The sequence below is a fragment of the Rhinolophus ferrumequinum genome, chromosome 10 (genome assembly GCF_004115265.2).
Source record: "Rhinolophus ferrumequinum isolate MPI-CBG mRhiFer1 chromosome 10, mRhiFer1_v1.p, whole genome shotgun sequence".
Lineage (NCBI taxonomy): Eukaryota > Metazoa > Chordata > Mammalia > Chiroptera > Rhinolophidae > Rhinolophus > Rhinolophus ferrumequinum.
Genome location: NC_046293.1, coordinates 3,813,098 through 3,839,507, shown reverse-complemented (window position 1 = coordinate 3,839,507; position 26,410 = coordinate 3,813,098). Strand labels below are relative to the sequence as shown.

Genomic DNA, 26,410 nt, shown 5'->3' with positions numbered 1-26,410 from the left:
ATATAGTATTAAAAAGAATCCAGCAATCCATTAAAAGGATACACCATGGCCAAGCAGGATTTAATTCAGGAATATAAGAATGGTCCAATATTAGGAAATCTATTCATATATGCAGCATACATGTATAGTTCGAATGAGAAATAACACATGATCATCCCACAGATACTGGAACATTCAGTAAAATTCAAAACCCATTCTTGATTTTTTAAAAATTCGCCATAAAAGACAAATAAATGGATACTTCCACAAAATATATATCAACCAGGAAAAGTTAGAAACCAAGTATTATCACAATCCACGGTTCTTAACGTTGTTCTGAAGGTATTAAACATTGCAATTACACACTACATAACATACATAACAACACTACACTACATAACAACATAAACTATGTATATAAAGTAAACTTAACATTACTTATAGATGATATTATACCTGATCTGGAAAATGCAAAAAAAAATAAAATCTATTAAAAGATTATTCAAACTTCAAAACAGAAGTCATAGGGTATCTGGGTACAAAATCACCAGTACATCCAGAAACAACACCTCTGATATAAACCAGCATTCCCAGTTAGAAGATACAATGTGTATTGAGAATTTTTTAAAGAGTTGAACAACTGAAAAGGTTGACCAAGCTCTCAGCTAAAAATATTCAAATCATAGAGGGTGCAATTCTACCGAATTTGATCTACCAATTTAATATGACCCAATAAAAAATGCCAAGAGAACGTTTTAACATAAGAACAGCCAGGAAAATTCAGAGTGACGTGGGGACATGACGCCTATCGGATATTAAAACATACTAGAAAGTTAACCGTCATGTCACCGTCAGCTTGCAGGAGAAAGTAATGGTCAGAGAGAAGCCGGGGATGGAGCTGGAAAGACGGGGCCATGCGAATCGCTGCACTTGTGCTCCTGTCCTTCTGGAGGTCTGGGCTGTCAACCCTTCCACACACACTGTTAGCCAACAAACTCCTCTTCCTGTCTGGGCTCCCGCGGACTGCTTTCTTCACTTATAACCAAAAGAATCCTAACAAACGCCATACTCAAGACTCCCCCACCTTTAAGATCAGACCAAAAGCCTCGCTTGACCCCATGCCGCCCTCCAGCTACCGACTCATCAGAAGCTGACTCCAAAAGGAACTTTTCAGTCCTCGTTTTCTTGAACAGATTTGTTAATTTACAGATTTGTTCCTTTCTACCATCTTTTTCTTTTCCCCCTGCAGAACTCTCTGACTTTATCCCTGTACCATTTCATCGATTTTACCTTCAAGCAAAGCCGGAGCCCACCCACTTCTCACAAACCACTCTTCCACCTGGGCCAAGTGCCGTCCTCTCCTGACTGTCGTATTGCGCCAGCTTCCTAACTGGTCCTGGGGTTAAATCAGTTCTTGCCACTTGCTCAAAATTCTCTGAGAGGCTTACTTCCTTAGCTCCCTGTGCTCTCTATACAAACATCTACCTTCCCACCTTCCCAACCACCCTACTTAAGATTGCAAACCCCACCCCAGCATTTCCTATCCTACTTCCTGCTTTATTTTTCCCCATCGCAGCTGTCACTATATGCCATAGTAAACATTTGACTCATTTATTGTTTGCTTTCAGTCTTTTCCTAGTATAGGAGCCAGCACACGTTTTCTGTAAAATTCCAAATAGAAAAATACTTTAGGCTCCGCAGATTATATGTCCTTCTCAACACAACAAAACCAGCTACACGAAGTAGTCCATAAAGAACTGGGCAAGACTATGTTCTAATAAAAGTTTATTTAATGTAACACAGGCAGCAGGCCGGAGTGGGCATGGAGCCACAGGTCGCCAACACCTGCCCCGCTAGAACCGAGCTGCATTTTAACAGAGAATGTGAGCTCCAGGAAGGTCTGAATATTTTTCCTCTTTGATCGTTCTGCTCACAGCAGTATACTTAGTTCCTAGAACAGTGTTTGACCTACAGGAAACAATAAATATTGGCTGATTGAATGAATAAATGAAATGAACTGAATGATTAATGAAAGCAGGATGGTTCTGGTGCATCACTAGACAGGAAACAGAGTAAAGAGAAGGAAAACACATGGTAATTTAGTTTATGTAAAGATGGCACTTCAAATCGGTAGGATGAAGATGCTTCTTTGACAATTGTTCTTGGGATAACTGGCTAGCTGAGGAAAAAGAATATGGTTGGGTCCCTGCTCAGGCCAAAATAAATTTCAAAAAAAATCAAAACTTTTAAATGTTACAAGTAAAATCATAAAAAATGAAATAAACCATGAGTGAATTTTTTTATTCTCAGAGAGAGAAAAACCTTTCTAAGTAGAACACAAAAGCTATCAAAGAAAATGATGAACTACATGAAGAAATTTCTAGAGGGAAAAAAACCCACACATACAACACACCGGAAAAATTATTGGAACTCTTAAATGACACTTGTGGGGACAGAGCCCCAGAGAAAAGTTTCCAGGCTCTCGGCCTCACGTGGAAAGGTGCTGGCTCGGGTAGTACACGGTCATCAGCTATGACTAGTTGGCCATCGGCTGTTACCAGTTAACCATTAGCCACTGATGTAACTGCCGTGGCTACGCTGGCAAGCGCGGAGTGTGGATTGTGGATTGCAGAGGCGGAGTGCAGTTAGCAAGTGAGGTGGGTTCAGAGAAGGGGACGGCAGGTTGCAGATCATGTGGCTCCTGCTCCCTGTGTCTCCAACCCAGCCGCCAGCGAGACTATAGTGGTCTGACTCCCCTATCTATGGCTCCGTGCGTGTTCCTTTGTGGCCTCACCATATCCTGCATTCTTGTGCGGGGAGCGGGACTAGAGACCCCGCATGCGACCCTGCATGACAACAGTTGACTTCCTTAACAAAGAATAAGTTTCATACAATACCTAAGAAAATGAAATAGAATGGAAAACTAAGGGGGATACAAAGGGCTTCTAAAACAGGAAAATAGGCTCAACTGCACACAATTAGAGAAATGGAAATGAAAACTACAAAATCCTATTTCTCACCTATCAGATTTGCAAATATCAAAACACCTGATGACACTCCAGGTAGAACAGGGTGTGGAGAAACAGGGACTTCACATCTGGCAGTAGAAGGTCAACTGATAAAATCACTATGGAGCGACGCGGGGCAACAAAAAGCACAAATGCTTCTCTACACCTTTGACCCAGCAGTTCCACTCCTGAGGCCTTCCCCCAACCTCACTCCCACGTGTGTAAAATTATGTAATTGTTATAGCACTGGCTGCAAAGTACTGAAACGATCCCTTCAATAGGTAAGTAAATTAACTAGAAATCCTTCATAGTCGAATGGGATACTGCACAGGTATTTACAAGAATTGAAGCTGCGTATCTGTAGCCACATGGAAAGATCTCTAGGATAAATGAAGTGAGGGAAAAAGTGAGGAGTAGAACAATAAGAGAGGTTTTTAATAGTAAAGTGAACCATTCAGAATGACCCGGAAGCTTGTGGGGTGGGAGGCTGCAAAGCACACAGCTGGCCTTGGGACCAGCAAATAATCCCAAACCCGGTGTCTGTTTCCCAACTTGTAAACCGGCGCTGGCTGTGGAATCGAGCTCTTGGGTCTGTTGGGAGTTTTCATTAGTGGATACGCAGGGCGCCGAGCAGGCACCCGGGCTGGCAAGTGCTGTTCACGTCATCGCCGGTGTCACCATGGCCCCTGGAGAGAGGCTACAGGGCAGAAAGGACAGTGGTTTTTTTTTCAGTGTGACGCTTCTCATTCCCTTTGAATTTGGTGCCCTGGCCATATTTACCTATTTGAAAAGTAACAAAAATATTTTTTAATAACAATTCAGTTACTTGGAAAAATGCTTATGATAGAAAGTTTTTTAAAATGGACAGAAAAGTGTGAATACATACTTGAATGAAGAAAATAGCTTTCAAAACAATGCCTGGCAAGACTGAAAACAAACCAAAACGGCCGTAGTCGTTAGTGATGAGAGGGGCGGAATGACCACTTTTTCCTGCTTTTCAAATATTCTGTAGTGAGTTTATAAATACACTGTGCATGTAAGTAACACTTGGGCTTCCTGCGCGCCAGGCGCTGTGCTAAACACGCACCTGCTTGACCTCTCTGTTCCACGAAAGCAGGTTGTATTTCCCCAAGAGGACACTAGCTGCCCCAGGTCGCACAGCTGGCTGGAGCTGGCACTTGACTGAACCCACTCACCCACACGTCCCTTAACCAGGAACAAACATTTGCCGAGCACCAGGGCTGGGACTGGGAGAGGACTCTAGCCCGCTCCCTGCGCCCTGGAGCGTGGGGGGCGGGGCGGCAGGCTGTACACGCAGCAAGGCCGGGAGGGGGCCAGGAGGGCAGCGTGTGTACCGAGAGCCCGCATGACAGATGCGGGACTGTCTGGGGTGAGTCCAAGGCAGCCCCTGGCCCGTGGCCACCCCCCACCCGGGCAGCCAGAGCTGAATGAACGGGCCTCTGTGGGCCTTCAATGGGCCTTTTGAGCACCTCGTGCCTCTCCGTGGCCCCCACTGGCAGCAGAGCCTCCCTGGGGCACACAAGACAAAGAGGCCCAGGGCTGCCCTGAGAAGGCACTTGGACGGAGAAGAGCTGGTCAGATGGGTCCCCACGTGAGCAATCCCACAGGCCTGGCCGGCCCTCTGCGCTCACCTAAGGGAAGCATGGGGTTTTAGTGATGCCGCGGCCGGGTCAGGACAGCCCAGGCCCGGCCTGGTTCCCGGCCTTCTTCAGGAAGAGTTTCAGCTCCTTTGCTGGATGAGCCGGGCCCTCCAGACACCCCTGAAGTCCGAGGGATGCCCACCCCCTCCCTGAGCAGACACCCTGTCCGTCCTCACCAACCCCTCTGCTTGAGGCACTGAGGGCCTGAGGCCACACCAGCTGGCCTCTGGGGGTAGCACATCTGTTACCTCCCCAGGGTCCATCCACAGCACCGCACCCCCAAACCGGGCCTTCCCAGACCCACTGCTACCTGTACTTAAGCACCCGTCTGCTTCCATTTCTGGGTGTCCCTCTGAGCTACTTTACCTCCTTTGATCTTCACCAAGACCCTGTGAATTCAATTACTACCTTCATTTAACTGAGGAGGAAACAGGTTTGAGGCTTGAATCACCTGCTGTCACGCTGATGTCACGCTGCTAGTACATGGCAGAGCCAGACCACAGCCCAGATCTGCCCCCGAGCTCGGAACTCTATGCCGTGGCCTTGTCACACTGGTTCCTAACCACCGGAGTGTCCCTTCCCACCCTGTCCCACCCGCCGACAGGGTGACGTGGAACCCAGCAAGGCAGGGCCCACATCAGGGAGTCGGTGGATGTTAAACAAATAGGTGACTGTGACAAACCTCCAGTTTTCAGGTCATTCACAGCAGCTTTGAAACTCAGCCCACGCTGCCACCGGCAGTGACTTGTGATCCCTTCTTACACACGTACGATGTTGGGAAATACAAGTGCTTTTACAGCCCTCAGATCACATCTGGGCTCTCCTAATTACCCACTTCCCAGCTAAGGAAACCAGAAGCCCTTGATCCAGGTGACTCAGATGCGAGCTGGGTCTGGAATCCAGGTGGGGTTCAGCCGGCCACTGCGTGAGGCCTGCGCTTCAGTGAGGAAGGAACCCTGGCCCTGACCTTGGGGCTGCTTTCACAAGGTGGGGCTTCTGCCAGAGCGGCCCGACCCGCAGATCCCAAAAGCAACCCCGGACTCTCCAAAACAGCAATGCCTGCAAAGCCCTGCAGCCAGCGGCCACTGTCACACGATGTCACACCTGGCTCCCCACCAACTGTTCCCTCCCAGCTTCGATCCTGCCTAAACCAGTCACCAGGCAGAACAGTCGCTCCCCGTTCAAATCCCTCCCACGAGCCTCATCGCTGCGGCCCTGCTCAAGCTCCTGACTCACTGCTTGGCTCTGACACATACAGGGGCCTCCAAGACGAGCTGCCACGCTCCTGAGTGGTCTCAGGCTTCCTCGGACACCCACACAAGGTGCCCCATCCCAGACAGGAGCCGTGACCCAACCACCCCACCTCCCACCTCCCCCACCCTCCCCACTGCCTGGGTCACTGACCAGTCAACATTCCAGCTCTTCCCGCCTCCACCCCAAAGTGCTACATGGCATGAGGCCTGTTGCAGGACCCCAGAAGCCGAGCCTGGGCCTGCGAGAGATGCTCACAGCCCAGCTGCTCCAACCAGCTCACTGATCAGTAGAAACACTAAAACCTAGAGGGACTCATTTCTTCACGCCTCACTCACGGCGCCAGACTCGGAGCTGGGAACCAGGCACCCACTGGCCCAACCCACCCAACGGTGAGTCCCGGCAAAAGCGGCCGTCTTGCTCACTGCCGTGCCCCAGCACCTCGCTCCTGCCAGCTCTCGGGTTCAGCCCGACCTTCACCACACACGTTAGATGTGCCAAGATGCAAAGCTGACGACACACACAAACCGCAGATTCTGGCACCTCCAGGCGCTGGACAGACACGAGCGTACACGTGGCCCCTCAGTCGCTCCACGTCCAATGTCATTTGCATATTCTTCCTGGAAACTAAACCCCCACACACATGCCAGGAGGCCCTTGTCCCATTTCCCCACGCCTGGGGGCCACAGCTCCCTTGTTCAGCCCCAGCCGCCTGCCATGCAGCGTCCTCCTCTGCCACGGCCCCTTCACTCTTCTTCTAAGACTGCCTTCACTGGGAGAAGCAGAGGGCGGCTTTTTCCTCACACACTAGACCCGGGTGAAGCCACAGAAAGAAAAGGCACCAAGCGCCTCGCCTGGGAGACACGGACAGGCCGCAGCCGCGCCTGCAGGGGACCTGGGTCCCAAACACAGGCTTCCTGCGCTGGGAACCCAAACCAGTGCCTTAACCTCTCTGAGTCTCATTGCCTTCATGTGCCAATGGGGCACACCCCTTCGTCACAGGGTGGCTATAGGAGGACGCAATACCGGGCACACAACAAGAGGAGGAGGTGTCAACTGTCCTCGGCAGAGAAGGATCTTGCTGGACTCAGGGCAGCTGAAGGCGACTTCGGCCTGCATCCTGCGGCGGCAGGTAGCTGGGCTCAGGCTGGCTCTTCGGGATTTGCCGCGGACAGGACAGCGGGACTCCCAGAACCAAAGAGCTGCAGGGGGTGGGGTTGGGGGGGAGCTCCCCTCCTCCTGGGTCAGGTTCAGTCTCAGGACCACGGGTGGCACCAGCCACTGCAGACAAATTGTGGATTCACCGAGCAGCCCTGCAGACAGAGCTGGGGGGCTGGGCAGGACTGAAACCTGCAGCCCCAAATGTGAGCCTGCAGCTCTGAGTGGAGGATGACACGGCTAGTTCTGTGTTTGTGGGGAGGGGAGATGATTCTTCCTATTTCTGCCCCTTCCTGTTTCATTTCCCTTGTCCCTGAACCAAAGCAAGTGGCACTGAGCTCCCTGAGGCGCGTACGGTGTAACGGTCCTGCTTTCCACATGGTTTTAGGCTTGGTTTTAGGTGATAAAGAGTGCGGACGAGTGAACACGTGTCCCAGAAGCACGGGCTGAGAACAGTGCTCCAGGTCAAGCTTCGGCTCCCATTTTGTGTAAGAGGACGCTGAGCGGAGTGGGCAGGGCCCTGGACTCACCCAGCGCTGTCACCGGTCACCGGTCACCGGCAGCCTCTGTGACGCTCGCTGATGCTCCAGGGCTGGGGGCCGACCTCTGCCCCAGGTGGAGGCAGAGCAGTAACCAGTCCTATTCTGCCAGGAGAGTGGAGGCCCAGAGAGCTGCAGTCGTTGCCCCAAAGCGGCACAGCATTTGGGGAAAATGCATTTCTGAGCCTTCCCTGCCCTCTTCCCCACTGTCTCTGCCCAGGGGGGCCCTCTGTGAGGAACGCCCCACTCCAAGGCCACCTCTCCCTCTTCACTGGACAGATACTTGTCCACCGATCCATCACCCACACTACCCTCCCCTCCCAGCCCCTTCCCTGGGCAGCACTCATGGGGCCACCTACTGAGTCGGCACAGGGGACGCAGGGCCAGTACCGACAGCCCTGGAGGGCAGCTGGGTGATAAGGGAAAGGAAGTCACACACAGGAGGCTACACGGTGTCACAGGACTGGTGGCACAAATCGGTGCAGGAGCTAAGAACAAAGGGAGGGGATGGCAAATTCTATCAAGGGGTCAGGAAAGGGCCACAGGGGGGCCTGGAGGTGATGCTCCCCCAACAGACAAGGCAAGGGGGGCAAATCCAGGCAGAGGGAGTGGCAAAATGTGGAGGACCCCCCCAAAAATAGAATTACATGGCCAGGGCTTATTAGCTTGTCAGCAGGGCCAGGTGACAAAGGATCGTGACCTCTGACTTTCAGGCCTCAAGCTATCTTTAAAGGTGCAGGCAGCAGAGTATGACACAGTCGGGAGTGGCAGCTGTGGGGGCACAGAGCACCAGGCCTGGCGACTGGCAGAGGCGGCACAGGTGGGCATGAGGGATGGCTCAGAGACAGGACAGAACTCGGCCACGGCTGGAGGAGGGGCGTGAGCGCCTGCGGGTTAACCACCTGGGAGCTGGAGAGAAGGCTGTGCAGCCGCAAGTGTGGGGCCGGACTGAGCCGCCAGCACCTGTGACATTCCAGGGGACACGGAGGTCCGAGGGCAGTCAGCAACCGGGCCCTGGGGACCCGGGGAGGGGCAGGGCTGGTCCGTGATGGCTGTGGGCCACCGCCCGCTGACCTGCCTCAGCTCCTGGGAGGCAGGCCCAGGCCCAGGTCAGCTCTGCACCCCCAGGGCTCAGTAACTGACCAGCACGGAGGCAATGGTGACCACACACCGACACACGGACACCTGGCGGGGGCAGACGGGCAGAGAAGGGGCGCATTAGCAGCAGGGTCTTGTGCTGCTGCAAAAGCGCCTGTGCAGAGTGCCTGTCTTAGAGAGCGAGAAGGCAGACGCCAGGAGCGCCGCACTCGAGGTCCGCCTGTCACTCTGACCCCTGGGGGCTCTCTGAACAGGGGGGGACCCGCCCAGCATCCCGCTCCGCACAGCTGTGAGGACCCAGGCAGACGTGGCAGGGTGAGCGCTTGGTGAAAATCGGGCTTTTCTCTAACTACCCAGGTAATACATGCTTTTCAGAAAGAGTGGTTTGTATTCTGCTTTTCTCACTTTTTCTGTCATAGAACTGTCCCAACTATAAATAGTGTTTTTCAAGATTAAAATCACATCCAAAAACCAAAATTTTTACATTAAACAGTAACAGAACCTCCATCTGCAAGACAAGAAATTAAAAATTAAGCCCCCCCCCCTTACTTCGCCAACAGACATTTCTTAAGCTTTCACCAGTTATTCAAGGGCGGCAAAAAAAACATATTCTTTTAAAAACTCAGGCTAGCTGGCTGTTTGTCTTGTATCCTGCCAGACACACGATTCCCTTTCTAAAAGGATGGGATCCCTCCCAAACCGGGCTGATGCTTCTCTTGCCAGCCTGGACTGTGCCAAGGGTCCCGCCCTGAGCCGGGCGGCTCCACCCCAGGAGCCCCGACCCCTGGTCCACAGGTCGGCCAGCAACACCCCAGCTTCCATCTGCGGCCAGCTGGGCCCTGGAACGGCCATCCTGGGACTGCTCTCCTCTCCACACCCCCAGCCCTGTTCCTGCGCTCAGAAAATAAGGAAACCCAGCCCTGCCACTAACGGGCCTCCATGTCCTCACCTGTCTGTACAGGTGGGCTACAGGTGGGAGGGCCCCCTCCCTTGTGATCTGTCCGTCAGGGTCCTGTCTGAGCTTCCCCTACCTGTCTGTCCAGGGTTAGGTTGGCAGAATTCGGGATCCTTCTTGTACATCCCAGCTCCCCCAGGACAGGCTGTGACCCAGAGGACATTGCGGTGCCCGAGCCAAAGCCAGGAGGCCGGGGACAAACCAGTTCACCGCAGACCCTGCGAGGAGGAGCTGCTCAGGCAGAAGCCGCCTCTGAGTCAGGTCTGCTCCTGCCCAGGAGAACCTGACCGTGCCCAGAGCTTTCTCCTCCTGCACACGAGCCCCTGCTGCGAAGGGCCGGGACCGGCTTCCCGCTGCACCCAGCGGGCCTTGGCACAGGCAGCCCATGCAGACCTGGGCCCAAGGCTGTTGTCTCCGAGGGTGAGAAGTGAAATGGGCAAAGAAGAATGGAAGGGAGGGGAAGCAGCTGCCGGCTGCAGGGGGGACTGTGGGTGCAGACGGAGAGCCGGCCTGGCCTATGTCACTCAGCTCCAGGCCCCCGTCCCGGCCTGTGGGACACAGGGGCCCCTGCTTCCTTCAGCTCATCACCACCTCCTGCTGCTCACCTTTCTTCCTGTTCTGTACCAACTGCTTCAACAGTTCTCCTTGAGTCTGGTAAACATCTGTCTGTCCCCCGCCATGTCCACCTATGGTCCCAGCCCTGCCCTTGGGGGTCAGACAACAGCCTCTAAGAGACAGCCTCCCAGGTTCCTAGTCTAAAGAAATCATCCAAACCCAGAAACCTTTGCACAAATAAAGAGGTTTGTTGTGAGCTATTTATAACAGTGCAAAACTGGATGCAAGCTAAGCTTCCCACAAGACGAGACCAATTCAGGAAATTACAGCACATCCACCGAACTATCGTGTAGTCATTTAAATAATGTTGAGAGTTGGAACACCATGAAAAATGTTTTAAGAATTTTAAGTAAGAAAGCGTGATTAAGAAACTTTATGTATAGAACATCAAGTATTCTTTAAAAAGGCTTTAAAAAGATTGGAAACCAAGACTTTGCAAAGTTGTGTGTCTCTGGGTGATTGGAACTATGAGTAATTTTTTTCCATTTCTTCTATTCTCCAGTTTCTATAATTGTGCGTGTAACATTTTTTAATTGGAAAACAACTGGGGCTTTTGAGGCTGTTTTGTAACAAGTGGCTCATGGCTTAGCTGGTGCTCACGAGCCTGCCCGGCTCAGTGAAGGAGGTCCGTATAAGCAAGGGCGGTCAACGCTGACAGCACCTGGGGGGACGTGACTTGTCCGAGGCCACAGAACAGGCACTCTGGGCCAGGCTGGGGGAGGGGCGGGGAGGGGGGCGGTGCCAACACAGCTGATTACCCTCCGGCCTTGCAGAGCCCTTGGTCCCTGCAGCTGTGACCCTCGGTCTTTTTAAAGTGAGTCCAACATCCTCAGGTTTCTCTGAAAGGACGCAGAGTCCCCGAGTCCCCGCCTCGGAGTGGAGCTGCCCACTGGCAGTCTCCTGGCTGCTCCGGCCCCAGAGACGGATGAAGGCCGGAACCCACAGGCCTTAAAAATAGGCCCAGGAACCGAAAGAGACTCCGCTACCTCTCCAAACGGTCACACTTCCTCCCCACCCCACTGGCCCAGAACTGGGTCTGCCTGCCTTAGGGCAGGAGGGCCTGGGGCCCCAGAAACTGTCCCTAGTGACTGCAGAGCAGTCTGAGCTCAAAGCACGATTCCACCCGTAACCACACGTGCAGGCACTGGGCCACAGGTTGTGTCCTTTGTAGCAGCAGCTGCACGTAGGGTCAACCCTATGCCAGGGCCGCACTGGGCCTGTATCTGCCGCGTCTCATTTACTCCACGCTGCTCCCTGAGGCGGTGCCTGTCACTTCCTATGTGATCCCATGACCCTACAGATTTTGTTGTCACAGCTTTACAGCTGAGGACACAGAGGCCCCGAAGGGTGGTGTGTTTAGGCCCCACTCTCCTTTCCAGCACACCTCCCACTGAAACCCGCCAACCCTCCACTTACACCCAGCTACACGGCGCCTGGCAGAACAAGGGCCAGGCCGAGGCTGCACGGCCCTTTTTCCAAATCACAGGGTGGGATGAGGTGCCTGGCACACGCAGTTTGGCACAGGGCAGACGCTCCCGGGAAAGCTGTTTCCCTCTTCATTGCTCGGGCTCATTCCTGAACCCTGCAAAATGGCTTCTTGCATCCAACAGGCCTCAGCTGGAACCCCACGACCCCCGATTCTGCCACCTCCCAGGGACCGTGGATGAGGCACTTTCCTCTCTGAAGCTTGGTTCTCTCATCTGCAACCCAGGTGATAACAGAGGCTACCTACAGGAGGCACGGCTGCGGGGACCGCGCGGCTGGCACACAGCAGGTGTGCAGTGACCGCTGTGCTATGGCCCCTCTGGCACAGGCCATCCCACAAGTCAAACTCCTGTAAAGCTCCTTAAGGTCCGGCCAAGGAAGTGCCCAATTCTCAGCCGGGCATTGGGGCCCCCAACCACTGGGATGGCCTCAGCGCCCACAGCTGCCCCTGCAAGCCCCATTAGCTCTGCCCTCCCCCCTCCAGGCAAGTCCTGCCCAGTTTCAGCCCCTCACAAAGGCCACGCACACCCCTCCCCACCAGCCTCAGTGGCTCCTTTCTCTGTGCCTCTAAAGGACACACACTCTCTCTCTCACATCGACTTGACGCTTCCCCGGTCTACCTTGTGCCAGACAGCTGTGCACACCTGTTACAGCTGGGCTACCAGCTGAGGACAGGTGTGGGTGGGCTTCACCTCTGCTAAGAGCTTGGGCTCAGCTTCTGGCACTGACTACCCACGCGACAGGGCGCATGTTCCTTTTCCTCCATACCAGCGTTTCCTCGTCAGGACAAAGAGTATAATAATGCCTACCTGATAGGGTTATTTTGAGGATCAAAGGAAATAGGAGCATAAAACACTCCTTTTGCCACACAGCATTCCAGACAGATAGAGAATTCCCTAGGCCACCTAAACGGGGGTGGCAGCCCAGGTATAAACAGCTCTAAAAATGCTCACCCTCGCCATGGCCCAAAGACAACCAGCCTGACGTCTGCCCCTCCCCTCCCAGCGTCTATCCACGACTCATCCCAGGTTGGGGGCCAGGTCACATCCAGGTGGCTTGACCCAATGTCATGTCAGTACGTGCTGCCCTGTTGAGAGGGAGCTGCCCGCACAGAACGCCCGGGCTGACATCCAGGGCCCAGGAGAAGGCCCACACCCCAGGAGAAGTGTCAGACTGTGTTATCCACCTTCGGTCCAGATGTCGGCATCACACATCTGGGCATCGCACCATCTGGTTCTTCCCAGCTCAGATTCTGGGGCCCCATAGAAGCTATCTCAGCCAGCCAGCTTGGTTCATCTTCTACCTGGAATCACAAGCAGTTTCCTGTGCTCAAAACACCAAAATTCTGCTCAGGGCGGCCACAGCCCCGGCTGTTTCCGGCAGGGTTTTACTCCGGCTAAGTCACCTGTGCACCTGGCGGCTCTCCACGGCTCAGCTGTGCCCTCCCACCAGGCAGGGATCAGGGCCAGTCTCCCCGCCTGGCACGGAGCAAGTGCTCAAAGAATGCTTCTGCTGTAGAGGCCGGAGTACACAAGACTCCAGTCAGGTTTGAATCTCCAAGGTGCCTTTCATCATGACAGCCAAGCGACGCTCCCTGCGTGAGGGGGCCAGTCGCTTTCTCCCATCTTAGACATACACTGTGACTCAGAAATGACAACAGCTTGTCCAGGATCAAGCGCCTCCACCAGAACCTCCTTTACACCTTCAAAACAACCTCAGAGGACATGGCAGTTCTGAGTAACCCCAGCTTTCGTTAAACAACAACAAAGTCTGCAAGATTTCAGTGAATTCCTAAATGTAACAGGTTGTCACAGCTGTAACGTGGAGATGAGAGCGTCTCCTGACTCACTGGATGTAGACGAGCTTTGGGGCCGCGTTCTGGCTTCGTGTCTGGGAACCCAGGCCAACCACCGGCTTCAAACCACTATTAAGCCTGCTCCTTGCTGAACACCCCATTGACCTCCCCTGACAAATAAGAGATGCAGCGCAAGGTCCTCCGAAGAGGTTAGGATTCCATTCTCCTTGGCCATCCACGCCCTTCATTTCCCCGTCCAGAAATTAATTCTCTCATCTGTGTGCTAAGTTTCCTGGGTGCCCGCTGTGCATGGGCTCGTGCTGAGACTGGGCAACGCCCTGGAGGGGTCCCTTGCTACCTGGGGAGACAGCCACACAGACCACTCCGAGGCCACGGGCAGCACGACAGGGACTGGAGGAAGGGTCCTCAGGCGGAAGCCCTGGGGCTGAGGCTTCAGGGGAGCCCTGTAGGTGTCTGCAAGGTGGGTGAGTAGGGGGTGGCTTTCCAGGGGGAGAAAACCGCAGGCCCAAACGTGCAGGGCACCAGAGCCCCATAGGGATGAAGTTCAGGGATGTATGGGGCAAGGGGACGGTCGGACAGGGAGACCTGTGGCCCGGAGAGGAGACACAGTAATGCGTGACCACCAGGCTCTGCCCTCAGCCTCCTACAGGGCACTTCTCTCCAGATGCAGTGCAGTAGATACAGCAAGGTGTAGCTGGGCACATTCAGGGGGGAGGGGAAGGACGGGGCAGGCTCTGGGGTCAGACCGACCAAGGGTCAATCCCAGCTGTGCCACAGCCTCACTGGCTGTCCCTGGGCCGGTCGCTCGCCTCTCTGAATCTCAGGGGCCTCGTCAGTGAAATGGAGATAATATTCCACTATCAAAGTGACAGACCACACATAAGGCGCCTGGCACATAGTAAGTGCTCAGTAAATGCCAGCTGCTAGAACTAATTATTATTGTTCTTGGGGATGGCCCTGCAGGTTCCTTGGAGCAGGGACTGTCTCACAGGGGGGAGAGATACTCAGAGGGCAGAAGGAGGAGTGTGTTGACGGGAGTGGGGAGGGGTTGCCTGGAGCTGCTGAGCAAAGGGCGGAAGGGCCTGGAGCAGATGGTCCCTTAGAACCCTCCCATTTCAGACATTCTGTGCCAGGTGACAGGCTGGCCTGCCAGGCTGGCAATGCAGCCTGGCACACAGTAGGTGCTCAACGAATGCTTGCTGAATGAATTAATGCGGGTCCTTCTGCTCAAAACTAAGTCGTGACCCTTTTCAGAAAACAAACCAAAGAAACCTATGTCCTCTTCCATCCCCACTTTGTAGGCACCCCCACCCGACGCTCACCCCCACCCAGCACAGAAGAAAAGCTTCACTCCCAGGGCAGACTGGGCTGGTACCTGCTCCCTGAAGGGAAGTGTCTCATGCTAAGCCTGCCTCCTACACAAAGGAGGACTGGAATTTATTTTCTCTCCTCATCCATCCTCTAGGGCGTGGCCTGCTGAGGGGCCTGGACCACGGGGGTTGGGGGGGGTGCCCTGTTCCTGATGCCTTGTGACTTTATGGGGATCTGTGGGCTCTTTGGGACTCAGTTTCCCCAGTGGTGAATGAAGGAGGGACTGGTAGATTCTCCAGACTGACACTCCCTTCTCCACAATGCAGTGGTCTCAGAAATCCCAGCCCTGCCTGGGGATGAGGGTGGGGTGGGGGTGGCAGACAACGTGCTATGAAGTCATTCCCATATGAGGAAGGGAGGGGTCTTTGCATGGAGAAAATGGCAAACCAGACACTACAGGGGAGGGGGCTCCCCCTGCTCCAGTCCAGGCACGATCCATCAGTAGTGATTACCTCACACCCAGCCAAGCGGGAGACCCCACCCACACCTGCAGCCCCAGGCTCCTTCAAACAATAAGAGCCACCCCACCCCATCCCACCTCACAGGGCAGACCTATGAATTAGGGCCTCCTGAGAGCAGAATCACCCACGGAGGCAGCAGGCCCTGCTCCCTCTGGCAAGCGCATGGGTTCAGGGGACCACCGCCCAACAGGTCCCCAGTTACAGCTAAGGGTCCAGCAGAAGCAGCGGGTGCTGACAGGTGTGGGAAGACAAAGGCTTCAGGAATCGGAAGACGGGGCCCTGGCTCTGCAGTGATAGGCTAAGAGTCTCCCCAAATCCAGCGCCCACACTCGCTGCAGCAGCACTGAGGCCCCAAGGCCCGGGAGACGGCTTCCTGGAACGGAAGGGGCCTGGCAGAACCACAGAGAGGAAGGAGAAAGACGGAAAGAGGGAGACACGGAGTGACCCGGGAAAGAGAAAGAGACACAGGGACACGAGCGTGGGGGCCGCTCTTGGGACCAAAATCAGAGACGAGAGAGACACAGGAGCACAGGAAAAACCCAGACGTGGGGACCAGAGGGCTCATGGAGAAAAACACAACACGCAGGGAGCCCCAGAGACACGCACAGAGGCAGACACGCAGAGACACAGACGCAGAGGCACACGGAGAGACGGAGACACGCAGAGACACGCGCAGAGAGACACACACACAGAGACACACGTAGAGACACGCGCAGACAAGGAGACACGCAGACACGCAGAGGTGCGCACCCCCGGCGCCGCGCCAGCCCCGCCGCCCCGGCGTCGCCCCGGGTCCCACTCACCGAGGCCGCAGACCTCGCGGCGCAGGCTGAGGCGGCCGCGCTCCTCCGCTATGGCGCGCAGCATGTGCTGCAGCGAGCGCTCCTCGTCCTCGGCGCCGCCCGCAGGCTCGGGGGCGGCGGCGGCGGCGGCGGCGGCGGCGGCGGCGGCGGCGGCGGCGGCGGGCGGCCCAGTCCGGAGCCCCGCGGGCGCGGGCGCCGAGGCGGAGGCGCAGGCCCGGCCCGGCGGCCGCGCGGAGGCCATGCCGGGCCCCGGCTCATCGCCCGCGCCGCGCCCGCGGGGGCCCCCGGCGCGCCCCGCCGCCCCCGCCCCGGCGCCGCCCGCAGCGAGCACCAGTGAAGCCACAATCCGCCTTTGTGCGCGTCGCCGCCGCCACCCGCCGAGCCCAAGGGAAGCGAGCGCTCCTCCGCGCCGCCGTCGCCGCCCGCGCGCCTCCGGGCCGCTGTCGGCCCCGCCCGGCCCGTCGTCGGCCCCGCCCGGCCCGTCAGGCCCCGCCCCCGGCCCGTCAGGCCCGGTCCCGACCACCTCTCCACTCACCTCCAGCTGCTCTGACCCGCCCCCAGTTCTCCAGGCCCCGCCCCCGGCCGCCTCCCGCCCCGCCCCCTACCTAGCAGGCTCCCCCCGCCCCCGCCTCCTCTGCCCAGAGTGCGCGCGGGCCCGTCCGGTAACTTCCCCCACCCCTACCCAACCCCCAGCCCGCGCTGGCCCCCCCTCGCTCCCCAAGAGGCCCGCCTTCGCCGACCTCCGGCGCCAACCACTCTGTTCCTCAAGTGGTTTTCGGGATCCCTCCTCGACCCCCAGCCCACCGTCTCCTGGCGCTCCCTGGCCCCTCTTCGCCTGTGGTCACTTTCTCCAGGCCCTAGCCCCATGGCCCTCTCTCCGCCCCGAACCTTCTCGGGCATATGGGCCCCTCCCACCGCCTCCTCCCGGCCCGTCCCCCTACCCCCCAACCGCCTACAGCCGCTCCGCACAAGGTTGCTTTGTCCCACACCCCCTCGCTGTCACCCTCCTCTCCTCCATCAAGGTGCGATGGCCGGTTTTTGCTGGGAACTTAGAAGAACCCAGAAAGAGGTTATTCCCTCCCCAGTATAGCGGTCTCATGGGGGACACGACGGCAAAGCCCTTGCCGCCCCCAGACTCCTTCGCCTGGCACAGTGCAGGTGTTGAGAAGGGCTCTGAGCCTGTTTCCTCAGCCTCCATTAGGGGTGTCTCCACGAGTGCAGACGTAAGTAGGAGGGGGTTGCGGGGTGGGGAGGTACAAGGTCAGCTGGGCCTGTGACCCTGACGAAGGCCGAGGTTGGCCCGTCATCCATGCGTGTGCTGGCCTCTGCTGACAGAGGAAGACCCAGAGAGCAACAGCCAGAGGCCTTCCCCAGACCTCACCCTGGTGGCCCACTTCCAAGGACAGGGTGAGATGGAGCTGGAGAGACAGTGCTGGGGTCCCAACGAGTAGCTAAATCTCTAACCTCATCCCCCTGCAGTCACACTAGCCCCCGTTCCTGGGGCCCATCAAGGAAGGTCCACCTGCCTCCAGGCGCCACCCCCTTCCCTGCTTCCCCCATCCTTATAACACTTGCTTCCTCGTTTCCTTTGGATGCCAGTGTCACGTCTTCCAAGACCTTCCATGACCGCTTTACCTAACATGCCGCCTTCGCTCCCTGTCTGGCCCCTTACCCTGCTGTGTGTTTCTTCACAGCACAGCACTTAGTACCTCCTCTCACATCACACTGGGATCGCTCTGTGTGGTTTGTTGCCTGGCTCCCCATGGAGGAAGGGGTGGTGTACTTTTCCTAATGCAGTCTGCTGTGTGCAATAACTGTCGTCTGCGCAGCTGTGTTCCCGGTGCCTGACACATGGTGGATGCCCAATAAATAACTAAATGTGAGATGAATGAATGAAGAATGAATGAGAGACCTCATAGGGAAGCAAGAAAGTCTTCGTGGAAGGGGCAGTAAGGAGGCCTGGGAGTGGGAAATGGGAACAGCCCTGAAGAAGGAAATGGGTGGTCTGGATCCTGCTTCAGGTCTCACCTCTAGTTTTGTGCCCATGTCTGACTCCTCTGTGTCCCCAGTACCAGGCTTGGGCTGGGAAGTAGGGGCTCTGTAAAAAAGTGTGGAATGAGGTGGGAATTAGCGAAGCAAATGATTGCTTTGGATATATGTCTCTTCTCTGGGCCTGCATCCCTGAGGGTTAAGGCCTCCAGTCTGGACAGCTGAGATTGGAGCTGGGAGAAATGGGAAATGAAAATGGCGGCACAAGGGCTCAGAGGCTGGCAAGTCCAATGGTCATATCCCACTCATTTCCCAAAACTCACAACAAGCCTTGCCCGTTCCCACTGCCATCCGTTTGCTCACGCTGTCCCCCTTGCCTGAAATCCTTTCTTCTCCACTACTGTGCTCACCGTCCAGGCCCACTTGCCCTGGGAAGCCTTCTGGTTAGGCTTCGCCAATGCGTTTGTGTTCTTACCTTGCTTCACAAACTCCCTTCCTGCACCCGACCTCACACCCACAGTGGCCTCCATAGATTCTGTGCCATGGAACTAGCATGGAATCAACACAGCCCGTATTTCCTTGCATCCAGCCCAGACAGGTGCCAGAAAATATTTGTTGAACAAATCAATGAACATTGCTGGGACGCTCTCCCTTTTATTTCAATAACACTCCAGATATCGTCCACATAGGGAATGTTTTAATGTCCACAAGTGTTGTTATATTTTGGACTTGAAGAGGGCGTGAGCATGGCTTCTGGGGCTGCAGGTCACGTTCCGTTTCTTGATCCGGGTGCTGATTACATGGGGGTGGTCAGTTTATAAAAATTAATCAAGATGTAACTTGATTAACAAGATGTGATGTATGCACTTTTTCTATATATATTATAAATATTCAGAATAAAAAATAGAATAAAAATACAATGATTTAAAATCCTTGAAAAAAATTCTGGTTGAGCCATATTTCCCATGATTATGACAATGTTCTTTTCTGCAAAGAAGTAAAATGCACTTTGAAAGACCAGTGAGAAACTAAGCGTAGGTCAGCAGACTAATGGCCCCCCACAGCTGTCCGCACCTAAAGATGTCCACACCCTCATCCGTGTGAATATACTATGTCACCTTACACGGCAAAATGGATTTTGCTGAAGTGATTGGGATATAGACCTTGAGATGGAGAAATTATCCTGGATTATCCACGTGGGCCCAATCTAACCACATAAATTCCTAAACTTGCAGGTGATTTCCTGGTTGTGGTCAGAAAGTGATGTGATGACAGAAGAAGGGTCATAGAGATGCAGTGTCGCTGGCCTCAAAGATTGAGGATGGGACCACAAGTCGGCTTCTAGAAGCAGGAGAAGGCAAGGAAACAGATGCTTCCTCCATCCTCCAGGAGGAACCAGCCCTGACCACACCCTTTTTTAGCTCAGTGAGACCCCAGTCGTGCTTCTACCCTATAGAACTGTAATATACTACATTTGTGTTGTTTCAAGACACTTATTTGGTTAGTTATTACGGCAGCGGGAGAAAACCAATACAAGGAGCAGCCCTGAGATGTAGGGAATCACTGAATTTCTCTCTACTCAAGCACTTCTTTCCCCAAGGTTTGTTTTGCAAACAATACTAGAGCAATAATAAAGCAAAGTTTAGCAAAAAGCAAGATCGACCACAAGCCAACTGCTGTAAGAGGCCAGTTGCTTCATTTTCGGTATGATATGCCCTAAATACGAATCTCCTGTCAATGACTGTGACAGTGGTGTTGATGGGTCACGTTTTTATCTGGAAATGTTTGGGACCGATCTTATTCTAAGAGCCAGTCAGTGTTAAGAACAAATGCCCCCAGAGAACTCTTCTCCTGTTTTTTAAGTGGCTGAAAGGCCCAGGGACTTGGTAGAGAAGGGCTTGTTCAGCTGAGAGCCCCTGGCAGCCAACCTTCTCTTATCCGGGCCTCCCTTTACTGTGGCACATTGGCAAGTGGGACTGGATGACCACTGAGGTCCCTCCTGGCCTTCGTTCAGTAGGTCTATAGTTGGATGCCACCTATTTATCTTTTCTCCCTGGTCCCCAAGAAGAAAAGGCAGTTTATTCCTCCAGCGTCAGCTCTAAAGTCAGCTATAAACAACCCCACCTTGGGGCCATAAGCATGGGTTCCCAGGGGCAGGTTCAAAGGCTCGTCCACTCACCCCTGATAATCCATTAATATACTTCTCCTTCCACGTCATGTTTTAACAGCTTCCCGCCTGACTTCTCCCTCCTTATGACTCATGGTTCTCCTTTGCTGGGAGCCCTTGCTCCTCTGCCCTGTTTTCATCTGGAAAATTAAATACAACCGCCCCCTGATCTAGATTGTAACAGCTCCTCGCATACTGTTTTTTTTCTCACCTGGTACCAAAGTGGGTGAACTACCTGCAAAGGTCTAACCACTTCCCTTCTCCCTTCTTTCAGCCCCTTTTCCACCATCCCACTTCCAGATATTTTCTCATCTTCAGCTGTTGTCTGAAGATAGAAATTCCCATCTCTAGCACTCCACTCTTTTTTAATAGATCCCTGCTAAACATTTCCCTGGAGGGGGTAACCTTCAAATTATGGTTAGGCACCGACACGTTGGTGAGAATAAAGGATTCAGAGGAGATTCTGAAAGAGGAAGTGCCTGATGAGGTTGGGGGTTGGGGAGATACTTACATTTCTTGAGGAACTGCCTTATGCCAGAAACGTCCCAAGTGTGGACAAGTGTAATCCTGAGCTCTGGGAGGCCAACACTGCTGTCTTCATGTGTAGGTAAGACAGCCCAGAGAGGCTGAGTAATGCTCAAAAATCACGCAGCAGGTAAGAACCCTCCTGTAGCCAGGAAGGAAGAGGTACCAACACACATGCCAACTGACATCAACTCATCTCTTTTCTGAGGGAAGAACCAGTGAACAATGGGCATGGGATGATAAGCTTTGAAAAGAGAAGACCCACTTCATGGAACTGCAAGGCAGTGGGTGAGTGCCAGGAAGTACCATTGCAGGGTACCCGAGGATGGCGAGGAGTGGGGGGCATGCTAAATGTGGGCAGGGAAGAAATAGGGGAAGACATTTGATCCTCAGGAAGCCTGGAACCAACACCCTTTGAACATGGGCAAGGCCCTTGTGCTCCAGAGCCCTGAGCCTCCCATCAGTCACTGAGGAGGCTGAACTAACTGTCCCCTTGGGCCTTTCCAACTGGGAAAGGGCAGGCAGGATGAGCCAGGGCAGGGCTAGAGAGCCTGCCCTCCTTTGCCCGGCTCCCCAGCCTCCTGCTCTGAGTGGTCCTGCCTGGAAGTCATTTCCCTGGTCCATGAACACACGGCCTTCACCGCCTCGAGGTGATGGAAATTGCATTAACATCCAACATGTGTACTCCTGCAAAACACGAAAATAAAAGAGCGAAATTAAAATGAATAGATGATTCATTAAATACCAACAAGACGTACCATCGTGTCACTTTTATTTTTGACTTCGCATTTATAAAAATTCTACTACGTTTGAGATGACTTTGTGGGTTATATTTTTTCATGTAGCAAGAATTTGGAGAATTCTGGGTAGTTGATAAGAAATCAGAAATTACAAGTTACTGGTATTTTATCTCCTGTAGCAAACACGTATGCAGAACTTACTACGTGCCGGGCACTGTTTTATGACTTGACAAATGCCGACATTGAACTCTGTGACTTCGGGACATCATTATCCCCCTTTTGCAGATAAGCCAGAGGCACACAGAGGTTAGGTATCTTCTCCAAGGTCATCGGAGGCAGAGTCAGGTAGCCAAGTGATGCAAGAACAAAATAATAAAAATCCGTTCTGAATTTTTTTGGGAAAACAATTACATTTAATAAGGGGACATTCATGTTTGAGATGACGTGGGCACAACCTCTCAAAGCAAGAATGACTCAGACCAGCGAACGCCTGGAGATGGCCCCGTCCTCTCAGCCCCCAGCCTGGGGCTGCATATAGAAGGCAAACATTGAATAAAAGAAAGAAAATTAACGACTCATTGTCCACTTGAGGGGTTGGGGGAATGAAGACAGCAGTTCTTAAACACCCAACTGGGTGCCAAGGTCATTGTATCCAGCTTATTGAACTCTCACCTGAGCTTCAGCATTGTTCCATTATTATCCCTATTTTACAGATGCCAAAACTGAGGCTCAGAGACGACAGTGTCTTACTCGAGGGCACACAGCCAGGGTGCAGTGTAGCTGGGATACGTGCCCATGAGCCTTGAGAAGAAGGCGGTGTTTGTGTTTGTATATTTTGGTGTCACTTCAGTCATATTGATATATTTATCTAGCACTTACTTTGTGACGGGTCATTGACAAAAGTTGAGGATGCAACAGCTGTTTACAGCCACCGCTGTACTTTTCTGATGGAGGTGTTGGGAGCAGTGGTGCATCCTGGGAGGGGCAGGTGAGGGGCTAGATTAGAGGAAAAATTTTGGCGTGTTTTGAGGCCCACCCCTATAGATACCCTCAACCCTTGAGAGTCACAGCTAGGGGATGCTTAGGTGCTTCATAAGCGAGACTGAGACGGGAGTGTAAGTTTCCTGTGCGTGCCATAACAAATGACCATAAACTGGGTGGCTTTCAATGACAGAAATGGTTCAGAAATCAAAGTGTCTGCAGGGCTGAGCTCCCTCCAAGGCTCTAGGGGAAGGTCCCTGCTTGCCTCTTCTAGCTTCTTATGGATCCAGGCATCCTTGTGTTGCAAGCAGCTGGAAGGGCAGTCGCCGCATTTCAGTCTCTTCCTGAAAGACAAGGGACATTAACCCCTCGTCAGGGCCCTACAGTCCCTGTGTGGTACTCGTGACACTAGTGTGGAACAAAATCCTGGCACACAGGTTCAGACAGAGTAACACAGCTTTATTTGGGAGCCAATGTTCCTCCAGAGGCCAGTGCTCTGGTAAGCACAGAGGTTATACAGAATAGAATCAAATTGAATAACGACCCAAGTCCCAGAGTCAATTGAGGTGGAAAAGGTTCCTGGTCTGGGAGAGGCTACTGGGCCCACGACGGGTCCGAGGAGAGCTCGTCTTGCAGGGAAGAACTTCGGAGAGTCCCGGAGTATCGTGGCTTGCACCTCGCAGAGGGTCTCAGCCAGCCCGCCCAGTCGGACCACTCACAGCACTGCTCTGGAGTTTAGCTTTTATCCTCTTTTCCTTGGACTGGTTTACCTCTCAGGTGATAACCAGAAGTTGTTTGCCAGGACTTGTTTACCTCTTAGGTGATAACCAGAAGTTGTTTTGGTGAATGTGTTTATCACTCAATTTTGTTATGCTCAGTTTCACACAAAAACATGTTTTTCACTTCACTCTTGTTAGTCTCACACACGTGTGGGCATATTCTTAGCTCACATCCCTACTAGTAAACAACTTGTTTTGCAAACCTCAACCCAATATATATATAGTGCATTTTATAAGCTCTACACACTTTGGCTTGGGGCTGCATCATTCTAGTCTCTGCTTCCATCGTCACATGGCCTTTAGTCCCTTTGGTGTCTCTGTGGCCCAAATCTCTCTCTTTTGCAAGTGAAGCATCCATTCCATCCTCTTCTTATTAGGAACCTGGGATTTTTCTCAGGGGCCTATCCATTTCAGTCCATGTGCAGTGAGCACTTGAGCCAGGCCTGGCCCATCTGAGCAAAGCCACAGTGATTGGCCCAGGGCTGGTCCAATCAGAGCCAATCCTGAGACTCTGGTAGTCTCTGCAGGGGGCTGCCATGAGGACAGCTGCTGGCAGCCACCTTAGTAGCAGGAGGGGCAGACTAGCCCAGAATAGAGCCCACACAGAGGAGAGCAGGGCCCAGAGATGGAAAGTGAAGCCGAGTCTTGGTTTCTGCCCAATTCCAGAAGCTACAACTCCCTTTCCTGCTGAAGCCAGCTGAGAGGGGATTGTGCCCCTTGCTGGTCAGTGGATCGTGATGGAAACAAAGGTCCATCGTGAGCCCTCACTTAACACTTAACCAAAGGTTGAATTTCTATGGCTCATTGACTATCAGGGCCCTCCTTACCAGAGATGAAAGTGAGACGCGGGCAGTAGAGTGTGAGCACTTGGCAGGAGGCCTCTGGTTCAGCGTGCTCATTGCACAGGTGGGGGACGGAGGCCCAGAGAGGTGAGACCTGCCCGAAGTCACACATGCAGTGTGACCCTCTGACCCTAGAATGCCCTCTGACCCTCAGACTCAGCTGAGACCCTCCACACTACTCTTCCTAACTGGGTGTCCCTGAACATTGTCTTTCTGCTGAAGCCCAATCTGTCCTCCCCCGTAGTGACCTCGTGGATTCTGCCTCCACTGCTCACTGATATTGTCGTCCTTCCTGGTAATGCTGTTCCTCTCACCAAGTGCATCGATTCATGCCTCGTCATGCGACAGAGCTCCAACCCCGCATCTTGGGACCTGTAGGTAACACTTAGGACGTCTGTGGGCTTGGGTGGGGAAAAGTCCTCAGCTTCCCCATTTCTAAGGGGGGGGGTAGGAATGATGCTTTCTAGGCCATAATACAAGGTGTGATCAAACAATATGGTGAATGTTTAAATAAAAACAAAATTTAATACAGTAAAGGACGCATTGCCATGAATCCCCCTCAAAATACTCCCTCTCGCTTCTAACACACTTATCCCATTATTCTTGCCACTTTCTGAAGCAGTTCTGGAAGTCCTCTTTCATGAGTGTCTTTAGTTGCGCTGTTGTGGCTGCCTCCATGTCCTGAATCATTTTGACTTTGAGGAAGAGCCAGAAGTCGCCCCGTGCCAGAGCCAATGAATAAGGTGGATGAGGACACACCGTAATGTTTTTATTTGACATAAATTGCCGTACCAGAAGTGATGTGTGACACAGAGCACTGTCATGATGGAGGATGAAGTAAAGATACTCAGAAAAGAGGACTTCGAGAACTGCTTCAGAAAGTGGCAAGAACGATGGGATAAGTGCGGTCAAAGTGAGAGGGAGTATTTTGAGGGGAGATTAATGGCAATGTGTCTTTTACTGTAATAATTTTTTTTTAATTTAAACATTCATCGAATCTTTTGATCACACCTAATAGTCCCGGATTCCTTGAGCATATACCTTCCCCTTTCCGCCTCTTCCTCCCCAGAGCTGCTAATGACCGAGACCAGTTAGGAAACATGAGTCCTTGAAGGCTCTGTAGCCACGTTCCTTCCTGTGACCCAGAAATGGCCCAGAGCTCTTTGCTGTTGTGGTTCAACCAAATCCACTCTGGGGGGAAGCTTGAGAGCCCAGAAATTTCAGAGAGACAAAGGAATCTTTTACCTCTGGCTCCTCACTGTTCTTGTGCCCTGAGCAAATAAAACAAATGGATTCTGTTTCCCTTTGGGTTTTGATCTCCAGGAAGGGCCAGAGGTGGGAGGACCTGGGGGAAGCTGATGGGGTGGCCAGGGAGAGAGAGGAGACCCAAAGTGGGGGGATGGAGAGGAAGGGACAGACGCCTGCTCCCCTGGCCACTGCACGGCTTCCCACCTGGGCTTCCTGCTTCCACGTCCCAGCCAGCCTGTCATCCACCCAGCAGCCGGTAAGAAGTGCCTTCTTACAGTGAGGCCTCCCTTCTCACACAGAGAAGGAACCCAAGTCTGCCCTGGGAATGCAAGGCCCTGCACCCCCACCTTCCGCCCCTGCCCCTTGCTGACCTCATTGCCTACCACTCTGCCCCCCTCATCTCTACAGACCCCGCGATGTTCCCTCTGCCTGGACCGCTCTTCCCACCTCCTCACACTTCCCTCCGTCCCTTCTACAAGTGTGGCTCCCTGGCCACCTGTGCAAAAGTACCCCGTCCGCCATTACTCTCCCCGGTCACCTGCCCCCGCCTCCTGCCTGGCATTCATGTCCGCTAACCCAAGAGGTCTTCCTTGGGCTCCTGACTGTGTCCCCACTAAAATGGGGCCTCTGTGGTCACAAGGCTTCTGTCCTGTCCACTGCCTTATCTTAGTGTCCAGTCTGGCACACAGGAGGTGCTCATTATTCTTTGTTGCATAATTTGAAAACAGAAGGGGCACCGTGTCTGCCTGGGGACAGGAGGGGAGTGGAGACTCCAGGACGGTGCTGAGCACCGGGCGCGGTGGCAGCCTCCACCGGCCATGCATTTGCTGTTCTTGACATCTCTCCTCCAAATCCCCCAATCCTCACACCCCCCATGTTGTCCCCATTTGACCTTGGAGGGCCTGGGTCCGAGAGGCGGGCCCAGATGAGACCGCAGTA

General features: G+C 53.7%; 1 protein-coding gene and 1 long non-coding RNA gene across 2 annotated transcripts in view; both read right to left on the bottom strand.

Annotated features, from left to right (window-relative positions):
• The window catches only part of KIAA0930 (KIAA0930 ortholog), a 39,108-nt gene extending 22,766 nt beyond the window's left edge, over window positions 1-16,342 (bottom strand). The window contains exon 1 of the mRNA XM_033118460.1: window positions 16,201-16,342. Within this exon, the coding sequence (XP_032974351.1) occupies window positions 16,201-16,264 (64 nt within the window). The 5' untranslated portion in view covers window positions 16,265-16,342. The remainder of the gene's footprint in view (window positions 1-16,200) is intronic.
• LOC117029287 (uncharacterized) lies at window positions 3,402-5,969 on the bottom strand. Its single transcript, XR_004424199.1, has 3 exons — window positions 5,100-5,969; window positions 3,874-3,980; window positions 3,402-3,767 (listed from the first exon to the last, which is right to left on the bottom strand). It is a non-coding gene; the product is annotated as an uncharacterized LOC117029287 (long non-coding RNA).
• Window positions 16,343-26,410: the final 10,068 nt, after the last annotated feature.